The sequence below is a fragment of the Myotis yumanensis genome, unplaced genomic scaffold (assembly GCF_028538775.1).
Source record: "Myotis yumanensis isolate MYYU_CA2020_CCGP unplaced genomic scaffold, mMyoYum1.0.hap1 SCAF_10, whole genome shotgun sequence".
NCBI classification, from domain to species: Eukaryota; Metazoa; Chordata; class Mammalia; order Chiroptera; family Vespertilionidae; genus Myotis; species Myotis yumanensis.
In genome coordinates this window covers 5,622,223-5,645,068 of record NW_027223761.1, presented here as the reverse complement: position 1 = coordinate 5,645,068, position 22,846 = coordinate 5,622,223, and the positions used below count along the sequence as shown (strand labels likewise).

Below are 22,846 nucleotides of genomic sequence, written 5' to 3'. Positions count from 1 at the left end.
TGTGCACTGGCCCTGCAGGGACTAGGATGTGTTCAGGAATGGTGTCTATGCTCTCCCTCTCCATTTCCCCACCCAGCGGAGTCCACTGAGAATACAGAATCTTGTCTTTGTTTATTCAACGCATAGCAAGAGGATTGGGAGGACAGGAGAAGACTTTAGGGGTGGCCAGCAAGGACGCAACAGGCATAGCAGGCGAGAGCGAGGGGCGGGCTCAGGGAGGGCAGGAGACCTTCTTAGCTCGTGGACCCACTCGGGCAGTAATCGGGTACTTGGTGATACCACAGGCATTGCTCCCTCGGTGCAGCCGGAAATAACCCTAGGAAGTCAGAGGACATCAGGGCAGGGCCAGAAGGCGGGGAGAGCCCTGCCCTGTCCTGTCCCAATATCACACTCACCTTCTCACCCCAGTTGGCCCCCCAGGAGTTCTTCAGGATCCAGTATGGGGTGGAGCGACGATGAGAGTGGCCTGAGACATCCTTTGCCTGCCTCCCCTCCACCGACTTGGTCTTACCAAAACCCACCAGCAGGACAACATGGTCCACATGTCGAGGGTCACAGGTGGTGTGTGTGGCCTTGATCACACCATTCTGGTATTGCTGCAGGGGCAGGGGCAGAGGGGCTGAGTCTGGGGCCACATCCCCTATATGTTCTTCCCCCCATTCTCTTCCCTGTCGCACCTGCAATAGCTTCTTGTTGATGGTCACAGTGATGGGGCCTTCAGTGGCCAGATACCGGGCAATTCCTGGGAGTAGAGGTGCCATCAGGCCATGCCTGCTCTGTTTCCCCTGCTCTCAGCTCATGGTGGTCTCCATCTCTCTCCCTCCCACCCCCATTCCTCCATCTCTGTCTATAGCCCCATCTGTCTGCCTCTGTCCTGGTTTGTCTATCCCTGTCATTCCTCCCCCCCCCCCCCCACATCCGCCTGGGTCTCCACCCTGCCCGCACCCTGCTCGTTGCCCGACAGCATGATGAAATCCTGGATCCAGGCCACCTTCTTGTGCTTCCTAGCCTGGCACTTGGTTCCGACCGCCCCCTGGAACGGGTAGTCCTTTTCGCTAGCCAGGCCACCTGGAAGTAAGCAAGGCCGAGACTCAGCCCCAGAACATGCCCACCCTCAGCCCCCCAGAGAAGCCGGCACTCACTGTTGTTGAGGACAGTTACGAATGCGTCCCAGACGAAGCCGCCCCCGCAGCCATCCCCACAGCGGCCACAGTCAAGTAGTTCTGGTGCCAGAAGGGACAGTGTGGGTGACTGATCCCCAGGCCCCCTGCCCCCATTGGCACACATGCCCCCTCTCCCAGCCGTACCCTGCACAGAGACTTCCACAGACCGTCTGAACTTAGCGCCCCACTGGGCTTCGATGTTGCCTGCAGCCGCCATGGCCCAGCAGCACAAGCAGGTTTTCTAGTGGGGAAAGGAGTGGGGGCTGGTAAGGGATCTGGGCTTTGACTCCTCTCCTCTCCTCTCCCTCCCACCACTGGGGCCGGACCGCGCCAGGCTGGGTGAGGCAGATACCTGGTCCTTGACAGGTGAGATGACACCGGGCGCCTTCCGCCAGTCACACGTGAAGGGCACTGACTCCTCCCACTCATCAGATCCTACCTTTCTGTCCACATTGGGGGCCCTTCCAGCTGCCCTCTGATTCCCATACAGCTGGTCAAACTCCTCCTCTGGGGGACAGATGGGACCACCAAGATCACAATATTGACCCCTCCTCCCCATATTCTGCTTCTCCTGCTCCAGCCATCCACATCCTTGGCCGTTTGAGTCCCCATAATACCCTGAGAGACACAAAGGCAAGGATGCTGAGGCAGAGAGAGACCCAGTTCCTTGCTGCAGTGCATTCCCCTGCACCTGCTCTCAGCCTTGAGCTGAGCTGGGACACAGGCCTCCGGAGTACCTGTCCTGCCCTCGGTGATTTGGGACAAGCACCCAGGCCCCTGGTCCTCAGGGTCCCTCTCCGGGAAATGAATGCCAAAGGTCCACCCTGTCCATCTGCCAGTACCCCTGGACAAGCTCTGCTTCCCCACCCAGTACCTGTAAGGTCACTGAATGCAGTCACCCCAAACTCGGCTGTGCCTAAGTCCTCCTCCTGCAGCCGCTGAGCCTGGGCCAGGTTTCGGGCAAAGATATCCAAGCGGCGAGCATACTCTGGACCAAAAGATAGAGGTCTTCCTACGCTGGCTCCCAAGCCCGTGGGGGCAGGAAGTGGCCACCTGCTGGGTGTCCTCCCACCTACCCTCACCCAGATGAGCACTGGCCTCTTTGCTGTGGCCCCTGCCAGCCCCACTGCAGATCATCGGCTGAGGAAGTGGCTCCCAGCCCACTAGGGTGGGTTTTCCCAGGAGACGGGAAGGGGGCATCACTGCCCACCTGGGGGAAGCCAAGTAAAGGGTCTGAAGGCAGAGTGATTCAGAGAAAGGTGGGTGGTTGGGGACGGGCTTCCTGCCACCAAGTTACCACCTTCACACTTCTGACCACAGGTCTGGGGCTGGAACATGGCAGGGGTGGGGGAGGATGGGGTACAGCCCATGACAGGCTGAAAGGCACCCACAGACTATCCCCCTCAGGAAGATGAGATCCAGAGAGGGGGCAAGAACAGAGCCAGCAACTCGGTGGGGAATCCCAACTTGAGGACAAAGGGGGTATCGAGGTGTTTGCTGAAGGAACCCGTAACTAGATGGTGGTTTCCTGCTCGCTGCCAGGAGGCGCAGGAAAGTGGCTGTGGAGCTGAAGGATCCTCTGGGCAGACCCCCAACAGCCACCACCTCTTTCCAGGTTCATAGCAAAGAATGACCGTGTTCAACGCACAGGAATGACGTGCTTTCAGGCAACTGGGTTCACCTCAAGTCCATTGCCCACCCTGAGCCTGATTTCATTATTGATTAAGTGGGAGGAGTGGGGTTGGACCAGAGACGAAGGGGTCCATGATACCTGCTGGGTTCGAGTAACTTCGGTTATACTGGATCTGGAACAGAGTGAAGACCTCTTTCAGCTCCAGCGGCCCCGCACCTGGGTTCTGGAAGGAACCAAGGGTGGTGGGGGAGGGGGTTGGATGAGGAGTCCTTGCTGGGACTGAGCTAGGACAGTGGTCCACAAACTCATTAGTCAACAGAGCCAAATATCAACCGTACAACGATTGAAATGTCTTTTGAGAGCCAAATTTTTTAAACTTAAACTATATAGGTAGGTACATTGTTATTAATTTAATTAGGGTACTCCTAAGGCTTAGGAAGAGCCACACTCAAGGGGCCAAAGAGCTGTGTGTGGCTCCCGAGCCGCAGTTTGCCGACCACGGACTAGGGGATCAGTCAGTCAGTCTGTTCTATCTCCCTGGGTGAGCTTTGGCATATCAATCACCTCTCCAGCCTCAGTTGCTCACTCTGAGAAATGGGAACAAGTCAGTTGTTTCTGAAGGGGTGAGCCCCATGCATGGGGCTTGCAGAAGGAAGGGTTTGGGGAGCAGGTTGCAGGCACTTACCTGGACTCTGAGGGAGTCCTTGATGCCTTGGGCTAGACCTGCCACCAACAGGACCAGGAAGCAGGAGAGATGGGCAATTAGTGCCATGCTGCTGCAGACCAGAGTGCTGGGGACAGGAAACTAAGACCAAGCTGGAGGTGCTGAGAGGGCGGAGCTGGAGAAACCACTGAGGGGAAACCAGGCTGGGAGGGGGAGGTGGACCCCTCAAGCAAGAGGCTTTCAGGCTTTTATCTCTACAAGGCCCTCTACCTGTCTACTCACCTCCCCTTTTCTTTTCTTTTTTAATTTTTAAAAATACATTTTTATTGATTTTAGAGAGGAAGGGACAGAGAAAGAGAGAAACATCAACAGTGAGAGAGAATCATTGATTGGCTGCCTCCGCACACTCCCTATTGGGGATTGAGCCTGCCACCCAGGCATGTGCCCTTGAACAGAATCGAACCCAGGACCCTTCAGTCCGAAGGGCAATGCTCTATCCACTGAGCCAAACCAGCTAGGGCACACTTTTTCCTTATTCCACAGCGGCTCTCAGCCCACCTTCTTTGGGGCAGTTCTTAGATGCATCTGTCCCTAAGGAGACAGGTTGTGAGAGGGCAGTGACATAAAGCCATCAGCACTGTGAAGGGTAAGCCCAGGGGACTATGGGAGCCACAGGCCCCTGACAACTGGGTGTGGAGAGAGGGTGGTCAGTGGCCCCTGGGAAAACACTTGCTCATCCTACAAAGCTTTGCCAGCTCAAGGCTCACCTCCAAGAAGCCTTCCCTGCTCACATCCTCTGATATAACCTACAGCCCCTTGAGCCCCTGCGGTGCCTGAGCCCACATGCGTCTTCCTTCCAACTGCACCAGAGGTGTCAGGCGCCTGTGTCCACAGTGCTCAGGATGTGGCTCGGCTCGGAGCAGGCTGGGTGGGTGTTGTTGACCGAACTATTTGTTGTTGTTTCCCATGGGTTTTAAACAGGAAAGTGCAAGTGGCAGGAGCGTGTCCAGGGGACAGCAAATAGCAGCTCCTGCCTCCTTTTGCTCTTCATTCCTGTCACAATCTGAGTGGGGATGTGGGAGCAGAGAGACAGCAGGGTTGACATCTCAGAGCGAGGCCAAGGCCTGTGCAGTCAAGTGCCGGGAGGGCTGTTGACACCGGTCACTGCTGCCTCGGTTTGAAGAGGTCCTCAGTCTGGGCTCTCCCCTGTGAGCCTCCAGGCAGGAAACCAGTGTCCAAGACCAGAGATGGGGGGAGAACTGGTTTTCTGGGGATTCCATCGTGATGGGAGAGGGAGCAGGAGGAGGGCTCTGGTCCTGGGGTTCATTTATGTGTGTGCCTCACTACCTCATTTTTTCATTCATTAGGAACCTGCCCCATGTTGCTGCACCACCCTCACTCCCACTCCAGACAATAAGTCAAGGGACTACTCTATTGGGGAAAAAGAGCCATGCTGTCTTTATTAAAATTCAGTAGACAGACCATCCATAGAGGGGCACCTGGCTGCGTGGTTGTAGACCCCAGTAGCATACCCCAAGCTAGTCTTGGATTGTGTGTGACTTATGACTAAGGCCCCATGTGTCAGCCTCAGGGCTAGAGGTCCCAGTGTGGGCATAAAAGGGGATGAAATAAAATCTATCTCTGGTGGTGGGAGTTGTGTAAACTTGGGGGAGGAGAGACTGGGGGTGTGGAACTGGGTGACCTTCCTCATTGATCCACTTCTTCCCTCCATTGAATGTGAGCCCCACGAGCCCAGATTTTAGTCTTTTTTGATTGGTGCTGTGTCCCTGGTACCTAACACAGAGCCTGGTCAATGGTGGCCACACTGAACATTTGTTGAATGAATGAATGAATGAATGAATGAACTTTCCCACTCACTCACTTGCACTCATCCTGCAGCTCCTGGCTGGCAGCCAGTGAGGGCTGGGCCAGGGGTCCAGGGCCCTTAAGGGCTCACTGCCTGGGAGGAACTCCTGACATCAACCAAGATGAGGCTTTGGGCCCCAGTGCAAAAGGGCTGAAGACCGGAAAGTTGTTAGGGCCATAGAGGTCAGGAGACAACTTTGAGTGGCAAGTGCACTCAGGCCTAATAGTGCAGATGGAGGCTTGGGTCCAAGTTCAAGATGTCAACTTTGCAGCCAGCCATTCCCCTCAAGACCTCTGTTCCTCATCTCCAAGTGGCCGTGACAGTTCCTTTGTCTGGACTGACACTGTGGAGCACCTTCCACCCTGGCTGGCACAGAGCAGGTGTTCAAATGGTGGCTCCTTCATGCTCTACTGTGGGGCAAGGAGCCCAGAGTCTTGTTTTCTTGTTTGTTTTTTCCTTTTTGGTTTGTTGTTTTTATGTTTTATTAGAGCCCAGAGAGTCTTGGAGTCAGAAGGACTTGTGTTCCAGTCCTGTCCTTAGCACTCTGGCTGTGCCTGGACAGATCTTAGCCTCTCATCTGTGAGATGGGGTGATAATGGCGCCCCTTCCCTGGCTTGGCAGGAGGGTACATGCTGATACCTGGAACGGTTAGATCTTGATAATCCAGTGCTAACATTTTATTATTTAAATAATGGCTTGCCCTAGCCGGTTTGGCTCAGTGGATAGAGCATCGGCCTACGGACTCAAGGGTCCCAGGTTCGATTCCGGTCAGGGGCATGGTTGCAGGCACATCCCCAGTGGGGGGCGTGCAGGAGGCAGCTGGTCAATGTTTCTCATCGATATTTCTAACTCTATCCCTCTCCCTTCTTCTCTGTAAAAAAATCAATAAAATATATTTTAAAAAAATAATGGCTCCATTGAGGTATGTAATTCACATACCATAAAGTTTACCCTTGTAAATTATACAATTCAGTGGTTTTTAGTGTATCTATATAATTGTGTGGTCAATACCACTATCTAATTTCAGAGCATTCTCATCATCCCAAAAGAAACCCCATAACTGTTAGCAGTCATTCCCCGTTACCTTTCCCCCTGGCAAACACTAATCTAGTTTGTCTCTCAGATTTGCCTATTCTGGCTGTCACATCAACAGAACATGGCTTCTTTCTCCTAGTATAATATTTTCAGGATTTGTCCACGTGGTAGCACATATCAGTTCTTTATTCCTTTTTATGGCTGGATAATCTATCATTTTTTATCCGTTCATATACATTTTGTTTATCCATTTGTAAGTCGACGGAAATTAAGCTGTTTCTACGTTTTAGTTCTTGTGAATAGTGTTGCTATGAACAGGGTGTACAGATTTTTTTGTGTGGACATGTTTCAGTTCCCCTGGGTGTATTCCTAGGAGTGAAATTGCTGGGTCATGTCACATTTTGAGGATCTGCCATAATTTTTCCAAAGGTGGTGCCGCAAATTACATTCCCACCCACGTTGTATGAGGGTTCCAATTTCTCCATGTGCTCATCGACACTTGTTAATGTCTGTCTTTTTGGTTTTAAACAGCTATTATTTTTAGCCTCCTCACCCAAGCAGCTGGGCAGGATCTGGGGTGGGAAAGACACGCTCCAGTTCACCCTGCACCCAGGGCTCACCTCGGAACCCTTCCTGGTCACGTACCCTCCGGGGCATACCCTCCTGGGCAGGGCTGCATTCGGGGAGATCGCGAGGATAAAGCGGGGTGGCAAAGGGAAGGGAGGGCTCCGCAGTTCCCGCACGTGGTGTGCCCCGAGGCCGGGGATCCCTGGACACGCGGCCCTTCCCGTCTAGCTCCGCCCTCAGACGTGGGCAGGCGAGGCCCCGCCCCTTCCTGGGAGCCGGCCCCGCCCAGACCCCGCCCTCGAAGGCGCTCCCTCCGCTCCGGGTGGGGCGGAGGCGGAAGCCCCGGACTCGCGGGTGGGAGGAGGGCCGGGAAGAGGCTGGCGCGAGACCCTGGCGTCCTGCGCACCCGGGTTGGGTCCTGCCCGCCTTTTGAGGGGCTTCCATTCATTCTGGGCCAAAGGGGAGCTGCGGCCCCCGCTCCCGACAGCCCTGGGGACGGCGGGGAGCGGGGCCGAGAGGAACGGTTCAGGGCCTGGGAGCGTCTCGCCCCGGGCGGGGGTTCGGGGCCCCGCAGGAAGTTTTGGTGTTTCCAGATGGCTGTCCGGTTCACAGAATAACATTTAGGGTCTAGGCAGGGCCTGGTAGTCCCAGGATGCGGTTGGAATTAGGTGCCCAGGACGACATTCTGGGAGGCGCAGAGTCTGGGGCCCGACATGACGTGGGTGGGTGCACAGGATGGAATCCTGGAGGCGCGGGTTAGGCAGGGTCGGGTGCGCAGTATGACATTCTGGGGTGCACAAAGCGAGGGCCGGGGGGCCCGGGGGTCGGGCATCAGGATCAGCGCCCCTGGAGCTCGCTAGGGATCCCAGGGGAACAGACCTTGGCCCAGAGCCCGGAGGCGGCTCCGGGCGGCGCCGCGGGGGACCGGGCGGGGGCCTGCGGCCGGCCAAGGGCGGAGAAGCGGGGGGTCGGGGTCCCTCCCCCTGGCGCGGGCTCAGGAATCCGCTGAGGGGCGGGCGGAGGCGCCGGGGTGGGCCGCGCCGCGGCAGGCGGGCGGGCGGGGGGCGCTTCCTGGGGCCGCGCGTCCAGGGAGCTGCGCCGTCGGCCCGTCCGTCCGCCCGCAGGCACTGCCGGAGCCAGCCGAGCCGCCGGAGCCGTGGGCCGCGGGGGCGCCCGGGCCAAGTGAGTGGCGGGCCGCGGGGGGAGGGCGCGAGCCGCAGTGTCGGCCCAGTCGCGGCTGCGAAGAGCGAGGCCCACGCTCCTTCGCCCGCGCCGCTTCGGGACCGGGCGGGGGCGGGGCGGCCTGGGCGGTGGGCCCGGCCCGGCCTGCGCGAGGGGTCGGCTGCGGAGGAGTTCCCTCCCTCCGGGGAAGCGCCGGGGTCCTACGTGCGATCCCGAGCGGGAGGCGGCGGCGCCGGGCAGAGGCGCTGACCCCTGCCCGCCTCCTCCGCCCAGGATGCTCCCCTTCGCCTCCTGCCTCCCCGGCTCTCTGCTGCTCTGGGCGCTGCTGCTGCTGCTCTTGGGGGCAGCGTCTCCGCAGGATTCGGAGGAGCCCGACAGCTACACGGTGGGGACCGTGGGGCCACTGGGATGGGATGGGCAGGGACACAGACCAGGATCCTCCTCTCCCCTGGTTGGTGGAGCAGCCGGGGCCATTGTTTGGAGCAGTCCCGGGAGGGTGGCCAGGCTCAGGACCCTGACCTTGGCCTGGTCAGTGGAGGGGACAGGGGATGAACACTGGCCACCGCTGGTCCCCTTGTAGGAATGCACAGATGGCTATGAGTGGGACCCTGACAGCCAGCACTGCCGGGGTGAGTGTGCCTGGGGGACTGACCCACCCCCAGGAACCAGGAAAGGGTTTGCAACCCCAGCTCCAAGAGCTGCAGCAGGAGGCCAGTGGCCTGTCCACTGCCCAGCTCTGTTCTGCCGAGGCCAGCTCTGGTTCTTTGGGGGCCAGCTCAGCTAGGGGTGGGGAAGCCATCCAGGCCCCTCCTTCTCAGGGAAACACAGGACACCCTGCCCCCACCTCTCAGTTAGCAGGAGAGCAACAGGGCACTGCCCTGAGGAGCACCTTCTGGAAGCACTCTCCTACTCAGCTGTGCCCCATGTCCCCGGAGGGCAGTGTCTGTGGGGGTGGGTAAGGAGGCTGGCACCTCACTCTTGGGCTGAGCCAGGGCCAGAGCTTTGGGGAGGGATTGACTCTTAGGGACAAGAGAATGGAGGTGACTGTGGGAACAGCCACCCCATCAGCCCTGGCAGGCCGTGGGGAGGGGTCTGGGCAGGCAGCCTTAGCGTGTTGAGTGGAGAGGGAAGGCCCTGCTGGGGTCACACAGCTTAGAGAAGGCCAAGCTCGGCTGTTGCCTCCCACCCCCTCCACGGCCAGCCCAGGAAGCTGGCTGTGCCCAGCAGGCCCCTCTCTGCAGATGTCAACGAGTGCCTGACCATCCCCGAGGCCTGCAAGGGGGAAATGAAATGCATCAACCACTATGGGGGCTACTTGTGCCTGCCCCGCTCAGCTGCCGTCATCAACGACCTGCATGGCGAGGGACCACCACCGCCAGTGCCCCCTGCTCAACACCCCAACCCCTGCCCACCAGGCTACGAGCCTGATGAGCAAGAGAGCTGTGTGGGTAAGAGTCACCCTGGCACGGAGGCCTCCAGTCCTCCTACCAAGTGTCTGTCACTCGTCTTAACAACTCAGACCTCTTGTTCCTCCCTTGCTCAAAAGCCTCCTCAGAGTCCCTGGAACAACACCCGGACCCTCACCCAGACCCTCACTTTGTGTGGGGTCTGCCACAGATGGCCCCAGCTCCTGTCCCTCTACCCTAGCCAGCCTGCGGGACCCTCCCCTCCACTGCTGCAGACACAGTGCAAGCGCTCTGCTCATAGCCTCTGTCCCCTTACCCCAGGGGTGGGCAAACTTTTTGACTCGAGGGCCACAATGGGTTCTTAAACTGGACCGGAGGGCCGGAACAAAAGCATGGATGGAGTGTTTGTGTGAACTAATATAAATTCAAAGTAAACATCATTACATAAAAGGGTACGGTCTTTTTTTTTTTTAGTTTTATTCATTTCAAACGGCCGGATCCGGCCCGCAGGCCGTAGTTTACCCACGGCTGCCTTACCCCCTTTCCGATCTGGCCCCATCCCTGGGCACCATGGGCCTTGGAGGAAGGCCCTGGCATCAGTGCTCCCAGGAGCATGGACAGGACCTTGTTTCCTGTGCTTCCCTGGCATGGGCTCTCGGGTTAGGGGTGCCTTTCCTGCTGGCTCCCAGGCTGGCGGGCTGTTACTTGTGCTGTTGGGAGGGTCTAATCCATGTGTTCCTGTTTGGGGGTACATCACCCACGTGCCATGTGAGTGGTTCCTGGCCTGTGTGTCCTCCAACATTGTGGTGTCTGTCATGAGGGGTGGTGCAGGGCTCCCAGGCAGGAACTGAGTGGTGTCTCCTGCAGACGTGGACGAGTGTGCCCAGGGCCTGCACGACTGCCGCCCCAGCCAGGACTGCCACAACCTGCCCGGCTCCTACCAGTGCACCTGCCCTGACGGCTACCGCAAGATTGGGCCCGAGTGTGTGGGTGAGTCCAGGAGCGGCCTGGCTAGTTTCTGCTCTGTGCCCCTGGCCTGGCTCTCGCCCTAGCACCTGATCCCCATCCCAACCACCCCCAGGTCCCTGCCACCTCTGTCACCAGACACAGCACATGATGGGTGTATGTGTGATCTTGCCTGATCTGGCCCAGACAAGACTGTGGGTGGTGAGGCTTTAACTCCCAGCCAGCTTGAGTCCCACCTGACTTCTGCCCTCTGCCCTCCATCCCAGATATAGACGAGTGCCGCTACCGCTACTGCCAGCACCGCTGCGTGAACTTGCCTGGCTCCTTCCGCTGCCAGTGCGAGCCAGGCTTCCAACTGGGGCCCAACAACCGCTCCTGTGTGGGTGAGGCTGGGCCGGGCTGGGCCAGGCTTTGGGTCCTGGCAGGGTGATGTGGGGTGGGGAGCTAGCTCCCTTCCTGACCAGACCAGGTGAACAGGTGAAATGGGGGCTCTGGGCTGCTCCTTGGCTTTCACTCCTTCCATTTTTCTGGCACCCCTAGATGTGAATGAATGTGACATGGGGGCTCCATGCGAGCAGCGCTGTTTCAACTCCTATGGGACCTTCCTGTGTCGCTGCCATCAGGGCTACGAGCTGCACCGGGACGGCTTCTCCTGCAGTGGTGAGAGCTCCACCCCCCGGTGTTCCTCCATCCGCCCCTGCGTCCTGCTGAGCCTCCTGCACACGGTCCTCCAGTTGAGGCCTCCATGTCCCGTTCATGCTGCACCCACGTACCTGCTAAATACTCCGCCCCCAGCTGGTTGCATTGCAGGGCTCCTGCAGACCTGCCCACCACGACTCCCAGCCTGGTAGGGACGGCACAGAGGGGAGCAGTCAGGTCAGGGGGCAGGCTGAGCAAGGGTGTAAGGGGCCTCCTCCCCTGTCGTCAGGCTGACTTGCATCGGAATCCAGGATTATGACAAGTCACTCTTCTCTCTAAACCCATTTATTCATCTGTAAAATGGGTTGTCTTGAGAACTAAGTGGGAAAATGACAGGCTTCATCAAGTCCCAAGTAGCAGCACTTTAAAGTGAAAGCTATTTATCCAGAACTTTCCCTGTTCGGGCAAAGTTCCCTGAACTTTCCTTATGTACTTGATTTTATTTAATCCTGCCAGCAATCCTATAAGGTAAGTATAATTTTTTTCCTTTCTCTGCAAAATGAAGACATTATCTCCTTCAAGGTTTGTTGAGAGGGTTACAAGAAAAGAGTAAGCATAAAGTCCTTCAACAAAGAGGGGTTAAGTGACTTGCCCAAGATCATACGATTAGGAGGAGATGGGGCCAGGTCTCCACCCGACTTCTCATTCCATGTCAACTGGCCACATACCCTGTTTATATGATGCTTTGCTGCCCAGTAAGGCCCCGTTGGTCCCTGGCTCAGGGCTAGGCAGCATCAGGGAAACCTGAGTAGAAAACCTGGCTCCTGCCTGTGCAGGTCACAGTGGCAGGAGGTGGCTGGGCTGGTTGTGGGTTGCAGGAATTGGGAACCAGAGCCGACTGGGCCCTCAAGGCTCAGCTAGTCTAACTCACTCGTTTTATTGACAGGGAAATTGAGGTTTCCAAAACTCAGTAGGAATAAAACCAAGCCTCTAGTGCTTTCATTTAGTTTCCTCTTACCGTCTGTGAGCTGGGCGGTCTGGGCAGACCCTTCTTTGAATTCTCTGTACCCCTGCTGTGTTTGCATGGCTGTCTCATCCCCCTGTCTTCCCACACTGGACCTAACGTGGGGCTGCGCTCTCTCTGTAAACGTTTATGGGGCTGAATTGAGAGAATTGCCCTGATCCAGAGCCCTCCTCCCTCTCCTCCCGCAGATATTGATGAGTGCAGCTACTCTAGTTACCTCTGCCAGTACCGCTGCGTCAACGAGCCGGGCCGCTTCTCCTGCCACTGCCCACAGGGCTACCAGCTGCTGGCCACACGCCTCTGCCAAGGTACAGGTTGCCCAGGTGGTGGGCAGGGTGCTGTCAGGGCTTCGTGGCCTGATGTCCAGGTTCCAGCCCCTCTCCCCTGACACAGACATTGACGAGTGTGAGTCCGGTGCACACCAGTGCTCTGAGGCCCAAACCTGTGTCAACTTCTATGGGGGCTACCGCTGTGTGGACACCAACCGCTGCGTGGAGCCCTATGTGCAGGTGTCCGACAAGTGAGTCAACGGGAGGCCACCCCCTCCACACACAGTGCAACTCCCATTGGGCTCTGCAGCTGGCCGGCCGCTATTGGGGCTGGCAAGTGCCCCGGGGGTTGATGGGAGTTGCAGTCCTTCATGACAACCATGCGCACTAATTTTGGGAGTGGGCCAAATTTGGGGAATGGAGTAGGACCTCATTCGTATCCCCTTCCCGGGGGCCCTAGTCGCTGCCTCTGCCCAGCCTCCAACCCCCTGTGCCGGGAGCAGCCCTCCTCCATCGTGCACCGCTACATGAGTATCACCTCGGAGCGGAGCGTGCCCGCCGACGTGTTCCAGATCCAAGCGACCTCCGTCTACCCCGGCGCCTACAATGCCTTTCAGATCCGTGCTGGAAACTCGCAGGGGGACTTCTACATTAGGGTAAGGCTTTCCCCTACCTCTGCCCTTACCCCTCAAATGGCATGCATAATCCGAAATTGGATTCCAGGACACCTTAAATGGGAGATTCGGTTATGCCACCATGCCCCACCCCCGGGAGGCGGAATTTCTGTAGAAAGGTAGGGGTGTTGTAAATTCCCTTGGAACAAACTAGATTGTTAAATGTACTTCTAAGGACACACTGGGGTTTGGGTTTCGTATCTGGCCCCAGTTTCTTCACCCTTAGAACAAGTGACTGACATGAGAGGACTTCCGAGGTTACAGGCAGAGTCCATGAAGGACAAGCCGGGGGAGCTGGGCCGGAGAGATGGGGTTGGGGCAGTGGCCTGGGGTCAGAGGATCAGCCCTGCCGGGAGAGCTGTTAGGAGGGAGGGGTCCAGGGGTGAGTAGTGAGAGGGCGCACAGGTTTGTCCGGTATCCGTCTTTGTTTTCTTCTTTTTTTTTTTAAAATATATTTTATTGATTTTTTACAGAGAGGAAGGGAGAGGGATAGAGAGTTAGAAACATCGATGAGAGAGACACATCGATCAGCTGCCTCCTGCACACTCCCTACTGGGGATGTGCCCGCAACCAAGGTACATGCCCTTGACCAGAATGGAACCTGGGACCTTTCAGTCCACAGGCCGACGCTCTATCCACTGAGCCAAACCGGTTAGAGCCGTCCTTGTTTTCTTTCTGAAATTGAAAGCTTTGAAGGAGAGACGCTTGCTCCAGGTCACCAAAGGCCTCGCCACTCCCGGAAGTCTCACTCCTGGCCCTGAGTTACAGTTGACCCTGGTTAGACGGAAGAACTAGCTGGAAAGGGCGGGAAGAGCACCAGTGAGATTTCTGAGGGCAGGAGCCTGGGTGCAGGGAATGAGATGTCAAGGGTGTCATGGAGCCTGATGACAGCCTGGGACCACAGCCTGGCCAGGGCTCTCTCCCCACTTCACAAACAACTGGTTGTGGGTGCAAGACACGGGGCAGGGAGGTGATGCTGGCAGAGGGTCCTGGCACGAAGGTTGATGCAATCTACATGTCCCCCCACCCACTGTGCCCTGCAGCAAATCAACAATGTCAGCGCCATGCTGGTCCTCGCCCGGCCCGTGACGGGCCCCCGGGAGTATGTGCTGGACCTCGAGATGGTCACCATGAACTCCCTCATGAGCTACCGGGCCAGCTCTGTACTGAGACTCACCGTCTTCGTGGGGGCCTACACCTTCTGAGGAGTGGGGCGAGCCCTCGCGGGGGAGGTCCCTGTAGCCAAGCCGGGGCTCAGGGATGACCGTGTTCTGCTAAAAGGGAAGATGCTGTGTGAAGGATAGAGGGAGAGGCAATAAAGGGAGAAAGAGGAGTCCTGGTGGCTGAGAGGGCGGGTAACACTGTAGTGAACCCCAGACTGGGGAAGGGCCAGGCTTGTGGGAGGCGGGGGTTGGCTCAGGCTGAGGGGACCGCTTTGGCAGAAGTTGGGAGCTGTTCCCCAAGGCTGGGATTGGTCTGTGTACCACGGGCATCAGAATCAACCTGAGAGGGGAGGAAGTAACGAGGCTGCAGACTCTAGGCCCCAGCAGAAATGCGGGCTTGGCTGGTTTGCAGGGAGCCTGAGACCCTGTTCTCGGCAGTGCCAGGAGGCCCTGGTTTCAATCCGACCTTGACCTCAAACTAGCAATTGGATAAACCCTAGTAGCTCCCTGGGACTCAGTTTTCCAATCCATAAAATGAGGCGATTTGACTGTTAGTGCTTTTTAAACTTTTCTTTTCCAAGCTACAGAACCTTTTATCGAAGGCAATTTTATTTGATCAGGGATCGTCTGATGACATAAACTAGATTCAAAGTTGCAGCAGCTCACGGACTCCATCTCCCTGTGAGTCTCAGTGCTCCCCTAGGAAACTCCAGGCCCTGAGGAGCTCAGTTAAAACCACCTGGATATTTCACAAGGCCCTGGGGCCTGCCATCTCCGTAGCACAGAAAGCTGCAAACACTTAGGTTTTTATTGAAGCCCTAAGGTGCTGGTTAAAGGCTGGCTAGCCTAGATGATGGGTGCTGGGGTCCGTCTCCTGGCCCAGCTCAGGTCAAGGGGCTGTAGCTGCAGTAGAGCTGGAACAAGGTCCTGCTCAGAGCGGGTCCCAGATTCCTGCACGAAGAGAGAGGCTAACGAGGGTCAGGTCCTGGACCGCAGCAACTTCGGCCCCAGTCATTCCCTCCAGGTTCTGTCCCTTGCCTCACCTTTGCAGTTGCCCACACTTGATGGTGCTCAGCAGCATCTCTTGTTCCTTGGGCGTGGCACAGGCATCATAGGCGGCCAGTAGGCTGGAGATGGGGTGGAGCATTTGACAATGGCTGACGGCTGGCCCATCTGAGCAGCTTGGGCCAAAGTCATGGGAGACAGGTAGGAAGGGGTCTGCACTGGCTAAAGGAGTCAGAAGCACTTCGTACTTCCTGAACCTGGCATTCAAAGCTCTGCTCCATCCCACTCACCCTCCCTCCCTGTTCTCCAAGTTCTTGGCCCAGTTTTCGTGGCCCAGCCCCTGCCCTGCGCCCCCCCCCTCCCCCCCCCCGCCCCCAGCCAGCCCAAGATACCTTCTCTGCTACACCAGGTGGAATGAAACCTCCCTCTTGTGCGCTCCCCCAACACCTGAGATACTGTCTGGTCCTGCCTGGCACTGTCTTCCTTACTACTCAACCTCCCCAAGGTTCTGTCCATCTCGGGGCCTGTACAGCCCTCACAGAACCAAACCCTCCACAAAGCATTGGCTGAGCTGAAATCCATGCTGGGGGGCAGAGGCAGTGCACCCCAAGGGGCTCTGTGGAGGCCTACCTGGCAGGGGTGCTGTACCGATCCACCAGGGCTGCTGCCTTCTCCCCACTCACTCCTCGAACCTGCATCAGCTGCCGGGCGAAAACCTCCCTCACAGACTGGGCCTGGGGTCAGGGGAGGACTGTATTAGGGGTCATCTGGGCCTGGACCACATTGAGGAGGATCTGGGCAGAGGCAGTACCTTGTTTTTGATGGCTCCTGCGTTGAAGTCATTGAAGGTGAGGAGTGAGCAGAGAGGATTTGGGGAGGGCCCAGATCCTGATTCGGGGTCCCCTGAGGTTCCCCAGAGGCGACTGCGTAGGGTGTGGCCCTGAGGGGAGAGGGGACTGAGGCCAGGCCAGAGCTCTAGGGAAAACCCCCCAGCCAGTCCTTGCCGGATCCTAGGCCCCAGTGGGCCAACCGGAGAAACGGGGATCTCACTCACCTTGCTGTCCTGGAGGGAGCACAGGGCCCAGGAAAGGGACCAGTGCAGACACATGCACCTGCTCACCTGGTAGAGTCTCTCCAGGCCCCGTGTCAAGAGGGCCAGGTAGGCAGCCGACTCCTTAATGTCTGCTGTGCGCTTCACGAAGAAGCCATCGATGACCTGGGGAAGAGGACCCAGCAGAGGGAGGGGGCTCCTGGCCCGAGCCACAGACCACAGGGTCCCTTGCTAGTCTGGCCCTGCCCTCTGAGCTCACCTGAGTGTTGGTGACGGCCTGCAGCAGCGTGCTCTCGGGAAGGCTGAGGTTGTGCACTGAGCCATGCTCCTCCACGAGGTATACTCGGCGCCCCAGGCCGCAGCGCTTTAACCTGAACTGGGGAAGCGGTGGGGGGAGGGAATGTAAGGCCTGGATGCCCCTCTGCTGGCCCCCCCATCATGTCACTCAACATCCCCATGGAACCCTGATCCCACCCCTTCATCTTCTTGTCCCAGAGTGACCTCCACACCTTTGTTCATGCTGTTACTCTTGCATGGAAAGCCTGTCCACCACCTTTAATGATGCCCATTCTTCAAGCCTCCCTCAGCCCGTACGTGGTCTCTCTAATTATGGGATCAGCCCAGGAGCCAGTACCGAGAAACAGTGGTTCCACTTCTGGAACTTAGGGCCTTGTTATGCCAGACTGAAGGGTGGACACTCCAGGGGTCTTTAATATGCTCCTCAACCCAGCCAGACCTGTGCCCCTGGAGGGGCCCGAGGGGCAGCTCTAATGGGGTATGGCTGGAGTTGTGGGAACTCTTCCTTGAGGCTCCCCAGGAGTTGCCCCTGGATTCCTCGTGGCTGAGGAAACCCCAGAGCAGGCAGGAAGTAGTGGGTTCTGTGAGGCTGGTAAAGGAACCTTCTGTTCCCGGAAGCGGCCATCGATGATGCTGCTACACAGGTCGTCCAGCCGCTTGCGCTCCACGATGTGGTCCAGGACTAGTTCCCCAGGTCTTGCTGCCGAGAGGCCAAGAAGGGTCCCATTGGCTCATGTCCCCCAACCCACCAGGCCCTGCCTCTGACAACCCCCTTACTGTCCACACCCCTTACATGGGTCTCTGGGCCTGGTCTCCTGTGCCACCCACACGAAGTCCCCAACATGCAGTTTGCGCACCATGTGGGTCACGTGCAGCCGCTGCAGCTGGCGGAGCAGTTCAGGCCTGTGTCCAGCCCTGGAATTGCAAGGTGGGAGGCTTAGGTCAGGGCAGGCCAGTGACAGCCCCCGGCATCCCCTCCCTCACTTCCCCCACCTCACTCACCCCTTGGCCTCGCCAACGTCCACACACAATACCACCCTGTACTCTCCAGGCCTCAGCTCCAGTGGTGGCTGCTGGACACTGCCTTCACTGGCGCCACTACAGGGAGGAGGGGGTTGTTGTGTGAGGCCAGAACCTCAGTGCCAAGGCAGTTTCCCTCCAAACCCAGTGGAAGTGGTGCAGCCACAGCTCAGCTGTAGGCGATGGGGACAGGGGTGGGGTGTTGGCCTCATTTCTGGGTCTCCTCCTGCTTTCCGGAGTCCGTCTCCCCATCCCCCCTCTCCCTGCCCCCTTCCTCACAGCTCAGCTGAGGCCGATCCTGGCACTTCTGGCTCCTCCCCAGAGGGCTCCTCTGGCCCAGTGCGCACATTCAGTGAGCTCAGGCCCTCTGACTCTGCCAGCTTCTGGGCCAGCTCCAGACCCTGCGGGGTCAGTGAGTACCTGGTAGGCGGAGGAGACAAACACAGATCTCCCTTCTTCACTCATACCTGGCAGGCTCTCCCGCCTGCGGCCGGCTAGCTGGTCTCACCACACCCTGGGCAACCTGCACAAATAAGTCCAGTGGCTTCCACCCCCAACACCCCAGGCTGTGTTCTTGCCCCTCAGATCAGCTTCCTCTGGACCTGCCCGGGGCCATTTCTCAAGTCAAGTCTGCAATCCGCAGGTCTCAGACAGACTTTCCTTCCTTCCAACTTTGTTTATATTGTTCCCTCCTCCCTGGAATGCCTTCCCTGCATCTCTACCCTCTGAATTCTAAGACCTGTCAAATGCTATGTTCTCAGCAAAGCCTTTCTGCTTGTCCAGTAACCTGTGGCACCTCACCCTCCCTGCTTGGTCTCTCAGACCCACCCCCAGTGGGGCTTCTGGAGGTAAGGCCTCCCCCAACTTCAATACTATGAGACCTAGGAATTGCTAGGTGACTGCAGGCCCCACTCAGAACATCATGCACGATCCCCCTCCCACCACTTGGTCCTGCACCGCCTGTAGTTGACCCCACCTGGCTGGTTGCTGTGTCCTGTAGACCAGGTTCCTATGGAGAAGGGAGCGGAGGGCTGGCCAGGGTCCAGAACTCCCAGGGGCCACCTGTCCACAGAAGAGGAGACCCTTAGAGAGCCCCTGGTGCTGCCGTGTGTCCAACTCCCTGTGCCCCATGCCACTTCTTCTCCCAGGAAGGGCAGCCCCTGGCAGGCTCAGGGTCAGATCCAGAGCCACTGGGCCCCATCCTTCCCCCCTCATTGCTCACCCCAGGAAACTCCTGGGCACACCTCTGCAGCAGCTCCTCCTTGGTTAGGCAGCTCTGGCCACTAGGATCCTGTAATCAAGGCAGAAGTGTAACCAAAGGAGGTTCGGTGCCTGCACCAGTCTCCTCCAGGAGCCTCTGCCCCACTGCCTTGGTTCCCGACTCCAGGTGCAGCCGGGCGCTCACCAGGTGTTCTCTATAGAGCAGCAACAGTACTGCTCGTGCTCCTGAGTGCCGAGCCGGCCAGTAGCTGCTAGAGCTTCCCACTTTGGGCTGGGATGGAACCTGAAAGGTACAGAGGGGCTTTGAACACAAAAGCCAGAGAGCCATGCATTGTAGACTTAATTCCTGGCTGGGCCGAGGTCCAGGTTTTATCTCAGCATGGCCCTGGATAAGTCACTCAGCTGCCTCTCGGTTCCACATCTGTAACATAGGCCAGATGGTGGGATGATCCCCTGCAAAGCTGGGATGAGACAGTAGAGCAGTGGTTCTCAACCTTGGCTGCACATTAGAATCACCTGGGAATCTTTTTAAAATCCTGATTTCTGGGCCTCATCCTCCGGAAATTCTGTTTCTTTGTTATGGGGTGGGGCCACAACATTAGTAACAAAGAAACAGAATTTCCGGAGGATGAGACCCAGAAATCAGGATTTTAAAAAGATTCCCAGGTGACTCTAATGTGCAGCCAAGGTTGAGAACCACTGCAGTAGAGGGTTGTGGGGAGGTGGTGTAATCTCAGTTCTACCACCCACTGCAGGACTGAGGTGGTAGCACAAGAAAACTCAGTAACAGCAACCCCCACAATTTACTGGGCGTGGCCTCCTAAATAGCTTGATCATGGAACTCTCCCAACGGACTCTATTATCAATCAACATACTCATCTACAGATGAGAAAACCAAGTATCAGAAAGACACTCATTTGCCCAAGGCTAGGCATCACTGGTGGGGAGAGCTACACGTCTTCCTTCCATCCGAGTGCTCCCACTTCCCCGTTCCCCATCCTCACTGGCATGGAAGCCTCCGGGACTTCGGCAGGTGGCCATTCCGGGGCTGGACTCTTAGCTCCAGATGCATCTGGGGCACGATCACCTGCGGGAGCAGAAGAGAGTCAACCCCAGACCCCATGGAATCCAGAAATCCAGCAGGTGGGAGGGTTTGGGACACTGCCATCTCGTCCGGTAGCTGAGAGCGGTGCGGTTCTGAGCCAGCCAGCCACTAGGCCAACGTCAAGCAGCAACTGGCACCGAAGCGGAGAGTTAGGTATGCCAGGTGGTTGCGAAGGCTGCACTGTGGGAGGCTCCAGCGCTCACCGCCCGAAGATCGGTGCTGCTGCAGCCGCTGGTCCAGCATCCGGCAGAGCCCGTCTCCGAAATGCCGTAGGATCTTAGCTTCTTTGCCGCTGCGCAGGGGAAGCGGGTAACGCCGGAGGGAGCGCAGCGCCTGGCGGGGGTTCAGGGTACCGTAGCGGGTCAGGGCGGGCCTGGTCGTCTGGCCCCGCCAGCACTTGCCCCATCAGGCCGGGCCGAGACCCACCTTTTGAAATACGAATTGTGTGCGGCGCCCCCTGCTGGCTGCCTCGTCCCGCCACTCGGTCAGCCAACGTACAAAGAGCGGGTTGGGGCAAACCGGCAGCGGGCGTTTCCGGCCCAAGCGGACCGGCGCCGCCATGAGTCCCAAGGCTGGTCCTTTGGCGCCTCAAGCCGGTGGGACGGGGCCGCCACCAGTTCTAGACAAAGGATTCGAACACCTGGCTCAGATGGGCGAGGGCGGGACCTCTCCCAACACGCTGTCCGACGTGGGTCACTAACTAGAGAATAGCCTCCCGCTGCCCTCCCGTCCCTGCACTGCAGAGACTTACAGCGCTCTCCCTAAGGTCTTCCAGCCACCACCCCCCCACCCCCCGCCCCTTCAGTCTTTTGGACGCGTCCCACCCCGGCCCCCGGAGCCTAAACCCGTCCCTTCTCCCTCTACAGATTCTAGAGCGGTCTTTGTGCAGGCGATGGGGAGAACAGCGCCCCCTTGCGGCCCGGAGGGCTGGGGCGGCGCTTAACCAAGTAACCTGAGGCTGTCAGTTTCAGCCTCACCGTAGCGGAGGAGGCTGGAGAAAGAAACTGGGCTTGGGAAGGGCAGGACCGGTGGGGGGTGGGGGACAAACAGGTGCAGGTATGTTTTCAATAGAGATGTCTAGGAAGGTGTACAGGGCATAAGGACACAAAAGTAACGCAGTAGGAGCTGAAGGACCCTCTGAGGAAATGGTGATCCCGAGCTGGGGTAGAGGAAACGACAAGGGCAATGGGGCAGGGGTGCGAAGTCGAGGACGTGCAGGGAAGGCCAAAGGACTGTGGGAGGGGGACAGAGGGCAAGTAGAAGGGGAACAAGTAAGAGGTGCTGGACATCCTGGCAGGTGAGGGGGTGGTGGCCGGGATCAGCAGGTCGTTAGATTTGGAGGAGCAGGTAAGAAGCAAGATATGGGTGGAAGGAAACACTTTGACGTTATGCGAGTCATTGGACCCTCGGTGAGGTTTCAGATGAAATCTATGCAAAGAGGTTGAGAGACAATACGTTCTTGTTTTAAATGTTTAGCAAATTCACGAGGAGTTGGAGCACCAGGGTCTCGGCCAGGGAGTGGGAGCAGACCCCAGCAGCAGTACCGGAAGTCACGAGGTGCTGGCTCGGGTCAGCCGCCCCTTCAGACTCCGCCCAGCCGCGACCCTACTCCTCCAGCCGACTCAGAATTCCCGCCTCCCTCCCGACGCTGCCTTATATGGAGCCTCCAGCCAGCTTTAGGGTTGGTCCCGCCCCCTCTAGTCTCTTGTCCTAATAAGGACATCTAGGGCATCCCGCGGCTAGGGGCGGGCGGGAGCGTCTCCAGGATAACTGCGGTATCGCCCTTCCCCTCTCCGTTGCTCTTGGAAACTCCAAGGCTTAAAAAAGGTGGAGCCAGCTTCTTCCGGCTGTGTCGCTAGCAAGAGTCGGGGGTCGAGCAGTGGCCTCCACCTGTGGCTCCGCGTTGCTCGGTTGGTGGGCGGTGCGGCGCAAAGTCCCTGACTACAACCCCCAGCATGCTCTGCGAGGTACCCCACTCCGGGCACTGATCCCCAGATAATGAAAACCCGGCTTCCACTTGAGACTTCAGTAGTCCTAGTTCCCCGTTTGCGACCCTGTTTTCTCTGCCTGCACACTGAGGCCAGGGTCATTGTTCGAGGCTAACAAAATCTTCCGGAGCCTCCGCCCCAGTTTCTTTTTTGTGAAGCTTATGTTCCTGCAGAGCTTGTCTCAATTTTTGTAGGTTTAATCATATTCCTGGTTATCAACTCGAGAACAAGATTTAATACCTATTTCCTCTGTTGACTGTCTAGCAAAAGGCACATAATCCTTGAATTGAATGCACAAACCCCTGCCCGTCTCCTTTTATTGCCTCGTGAATTTGCCAAACACTTAAAACAAAAACAAAGCTATTCATAAAATTTTCCTTGTAGTCTTTCCCTTATTTTTCCCTCTTATTTTGCTTAAGTTGCATATGGTGTCTTCTCAGGAGACAAGACTGTCTTTGCACATGGAGCGTGCCCAATGAATGTTTATTAGATTGAAGACACCTTATACTTGACGATACTCCTTGATCAAGGACTGGATTCCAAGCCAATGAATAGTTGCTTCAATTCAGAAAAGAAAATGGTAACTCACTGAAAATTTTAAAACCAAGGAGCCCTAAAAGTACCAACATAGTTCTTAAGAAAAACCGTTTCGCAAAATTCGGTAAGTCTGGGCTCATTTTCGGGACTATTAAGGAGCGCCGACACCTTTCTCGGTTCATAATGTTTCCTGGGAAACTCGACCAATAGGCGCGCGCTCCGTGCCATAGCCCCGCCTCTCTCGGACTACATTTCCCAGTATGCAATGTGGCCGGCGGACGGTGCAGCATCCTCGGACTTCATTACCCGTCGGCCAGCAGTGGGAGCGCCGGAAGCCAGCCCCGCCCCTCATTGTGCGGTTCATACTAAA

The 22,846-nt window shown here is 57.4% G+C and overlaps 3 protein-coding genes across 7 annotated transcripts; 1 reads left to right on the top strand and 2 right to left on the bottom strand.

The window, feature by feature from the left end:
- Window positions 1-106: 106 nt before the first annotated feature.
- On the bottom strand, window positions 107-3,581 carry CTSW (cathepsin W). 3 transcript variants are annotated; one of them, XM_070427546.1, is made up of 10 exons: window positions 3,482-3,581; window positions 2,935-3,019; window positions 2,038-2,151; window positions 1,516-1,670; window positions 1,308-1,404; window positions 1,143-1,223; window positions 946-1,068; window positions 678-742; window positions 396-596; window positions 107-316 (listed from the first exon to the last, which is right to left on the bottom strand). In XM_070427546.1, the coding sequence occupies exons 1-10, from the start codon at window positions 3,566-3,568 to the stop codon at window positions 212-214; spliced, it is 1,113 nt and encodes a 370-aa protein (XP_070283647.1). In that variant the 5' UTR covers window positions 3,569-3,581; the 3' UTR covers window positions 107-211. The 3 variants fall into 3 exon arrangements, with proteins under 3 accessions (XP_070283647.1, XP_070283648.1, XP_070283646.1); XM_070427547.1 differs by having other exon boundaries at window positions 2,935-2,968; XM_070427545.1 differs by having other exon boundaries at window positions 1,143-1,404.
- Window positions 3,582-7,627: 4,046 nt separating this feature from the next.
- On the top strand, window positions 7,628-14,841 carry EFEMP2 (EGF containing fibulin extracellular matrix protein 2). Of its 2 annotated transcripts, XM_070427543.1 has the most exons (12): window positions 7,628-7,651; window positions 8,054-8,111; window positions 8,385-8,496; window positions 8,692-8,740; window positions 9,313-9,559; window positions 10,385-10,507; window positions 10,750-10,866; window positions 11,024-11,143; window positions 12,335-12,454; window positions 12,540-12,666; window positions 12,876-13,071; window positions 14,133-14,841. In XM_070427543.1, the coding sequence occupies exons 1-12, from the start codon at window positions 7,643-7,645 to the stop codon at window positions 14,292-14,294; spliced, it is 1,440 nt and encodes a 479-aa protein (XP_070283644.1). In that variant the 5' UTR covers window positions 7,628-7,642; the 3' UTR covers window positions 14,295-14,841. The 2 variants fall into 2 exon arrangements, with proteins under 2 accessions (XP_070283644.1, XP_070283645.1); XM_070427544.1 differs by lacking the exon at window positions 7,628-7,651 and having other exon boundaries at window positions 7,996-8,111; window positions 9,353-9,559.
- On the bottom strand, window positions 13,566-20,720 carry MUS81 (MUS81 structure-specific endonuclease subunit). 2 transcript variants are annotated; one of them, XM_070427541.1, is made up of 16 exons: window positions 20,378-20,720; window positions 20,155-20,284; window positions 19,851-19,933; window positions 19,031-19,129; window positions 18,848-18,916; window positions 18,602-18,687; window positions 17,905-18,045; window positions 17,608-17,703; window positions 17,399-17,520; window positions 17,208-17,305; window positions 16,568-16,684; window positions 16,378-16,473; window positions 16,069-16,197; window positions 15,888-15,991; window positions 15,296-15,379; window positions 13,566-15,203 (listed from the first exon to the last, which is right to left on the bottom strand). In XM_070427541.1, the coding sequence occupies exons 1-16, from the start codon at window positions 20,510-20,512 to the stop codon at window positions 15,137-15,139; spliced, it is 1,656 nt and encodes a 551-aa protein (XP_070283642.1). In that variant the 5' UTR covers window positions 20,513-20,720; the 3' UTR covers window positions 13,566-15,136. The 2 variants fall into 2 exon arrangements, with proteins under 2 accessions (XP_070283642.1, XP_070283643.1); XM_070427542.1 differs by lacking the exons at window positions 19,851-19,933; window positions 20,155-20,284; window positions 20,378-20,720 and adding an exon at window positions 19,934-20,136.
- Window positions 20,721-22,846: the final 2,126 nt, after the last annotated feature.

What these genes read in the sequence shown, in the direction of transcription:
- EFEMP2 (XM_070427543.1), top strand. An exon ending in CGCGGGGGCGCCCGGGCCAA is followed by an intron (nt 8,112 to 8,384) that starts GTGAGTGGCGGG and finishes TCCTCCGCCCAG; the next exon opens with GATGCTCCCCTTCGCCTCCT. An exon ending in GGCCACACGCCTCTGCCAAG is followed by an intron (nt 12,455 to 12,539) that starts GTACAGGTTGCC and finishes CCCCTGACACAG; the next exon opens with ACATTGACGAGTGTGAGTCC.
- MUS81 (XM_070427541.1), bottom strand. Translation starts at nt 20,512, where the DNA reads ATGGCGGCGCCGGTCCGCTTGGGCCGGAAACGCCCGCTGCCGGTTTGC. An exon ending in CACAATTCGTATTTCAAAAG is followed by an intron (nt 20,285 to 20,377) that starts GTGGGTCTCGGC and finishes AACCCCCGCCAG; the next exon opens with GCGCTGCGCTCCCTCCGGCG. An exon ending in GCCGCTTCCGGGAACAGAAG is followed by an intron (nt 16,685 to 17,207) that starts GTTCCTTTACCA and finishes CCGCTTCCCCAG; the next exon opens with TTCAGGTTAAAGCGCTGCGG.
- CTSW (XM_070427545.1), bottom strand. Translation starts at nt 3,568, where the DNA reads ATGGCACTAATTGCCCATCTCTCCTGCTTCCTGGTCCTGTTGGTGGCA. An exon ending in TCAACAAGAAGCTATTGCAG is followed by an intron (nt 597 to 677) that starts GTGCGACAGGGA and finishes CTGCCCCTGCAG; the next exon opens with CAATACCAGAATGGTGTGAT. An exon ending in GGGCCAACTGGGGTGAGAAG is followed by an intron (nt 317 to 395) that starts GTGAGTGTGATA and finishes CTGACTTCCTAG; the next exon opens with GGTTATTTCCGGCTGCACCG.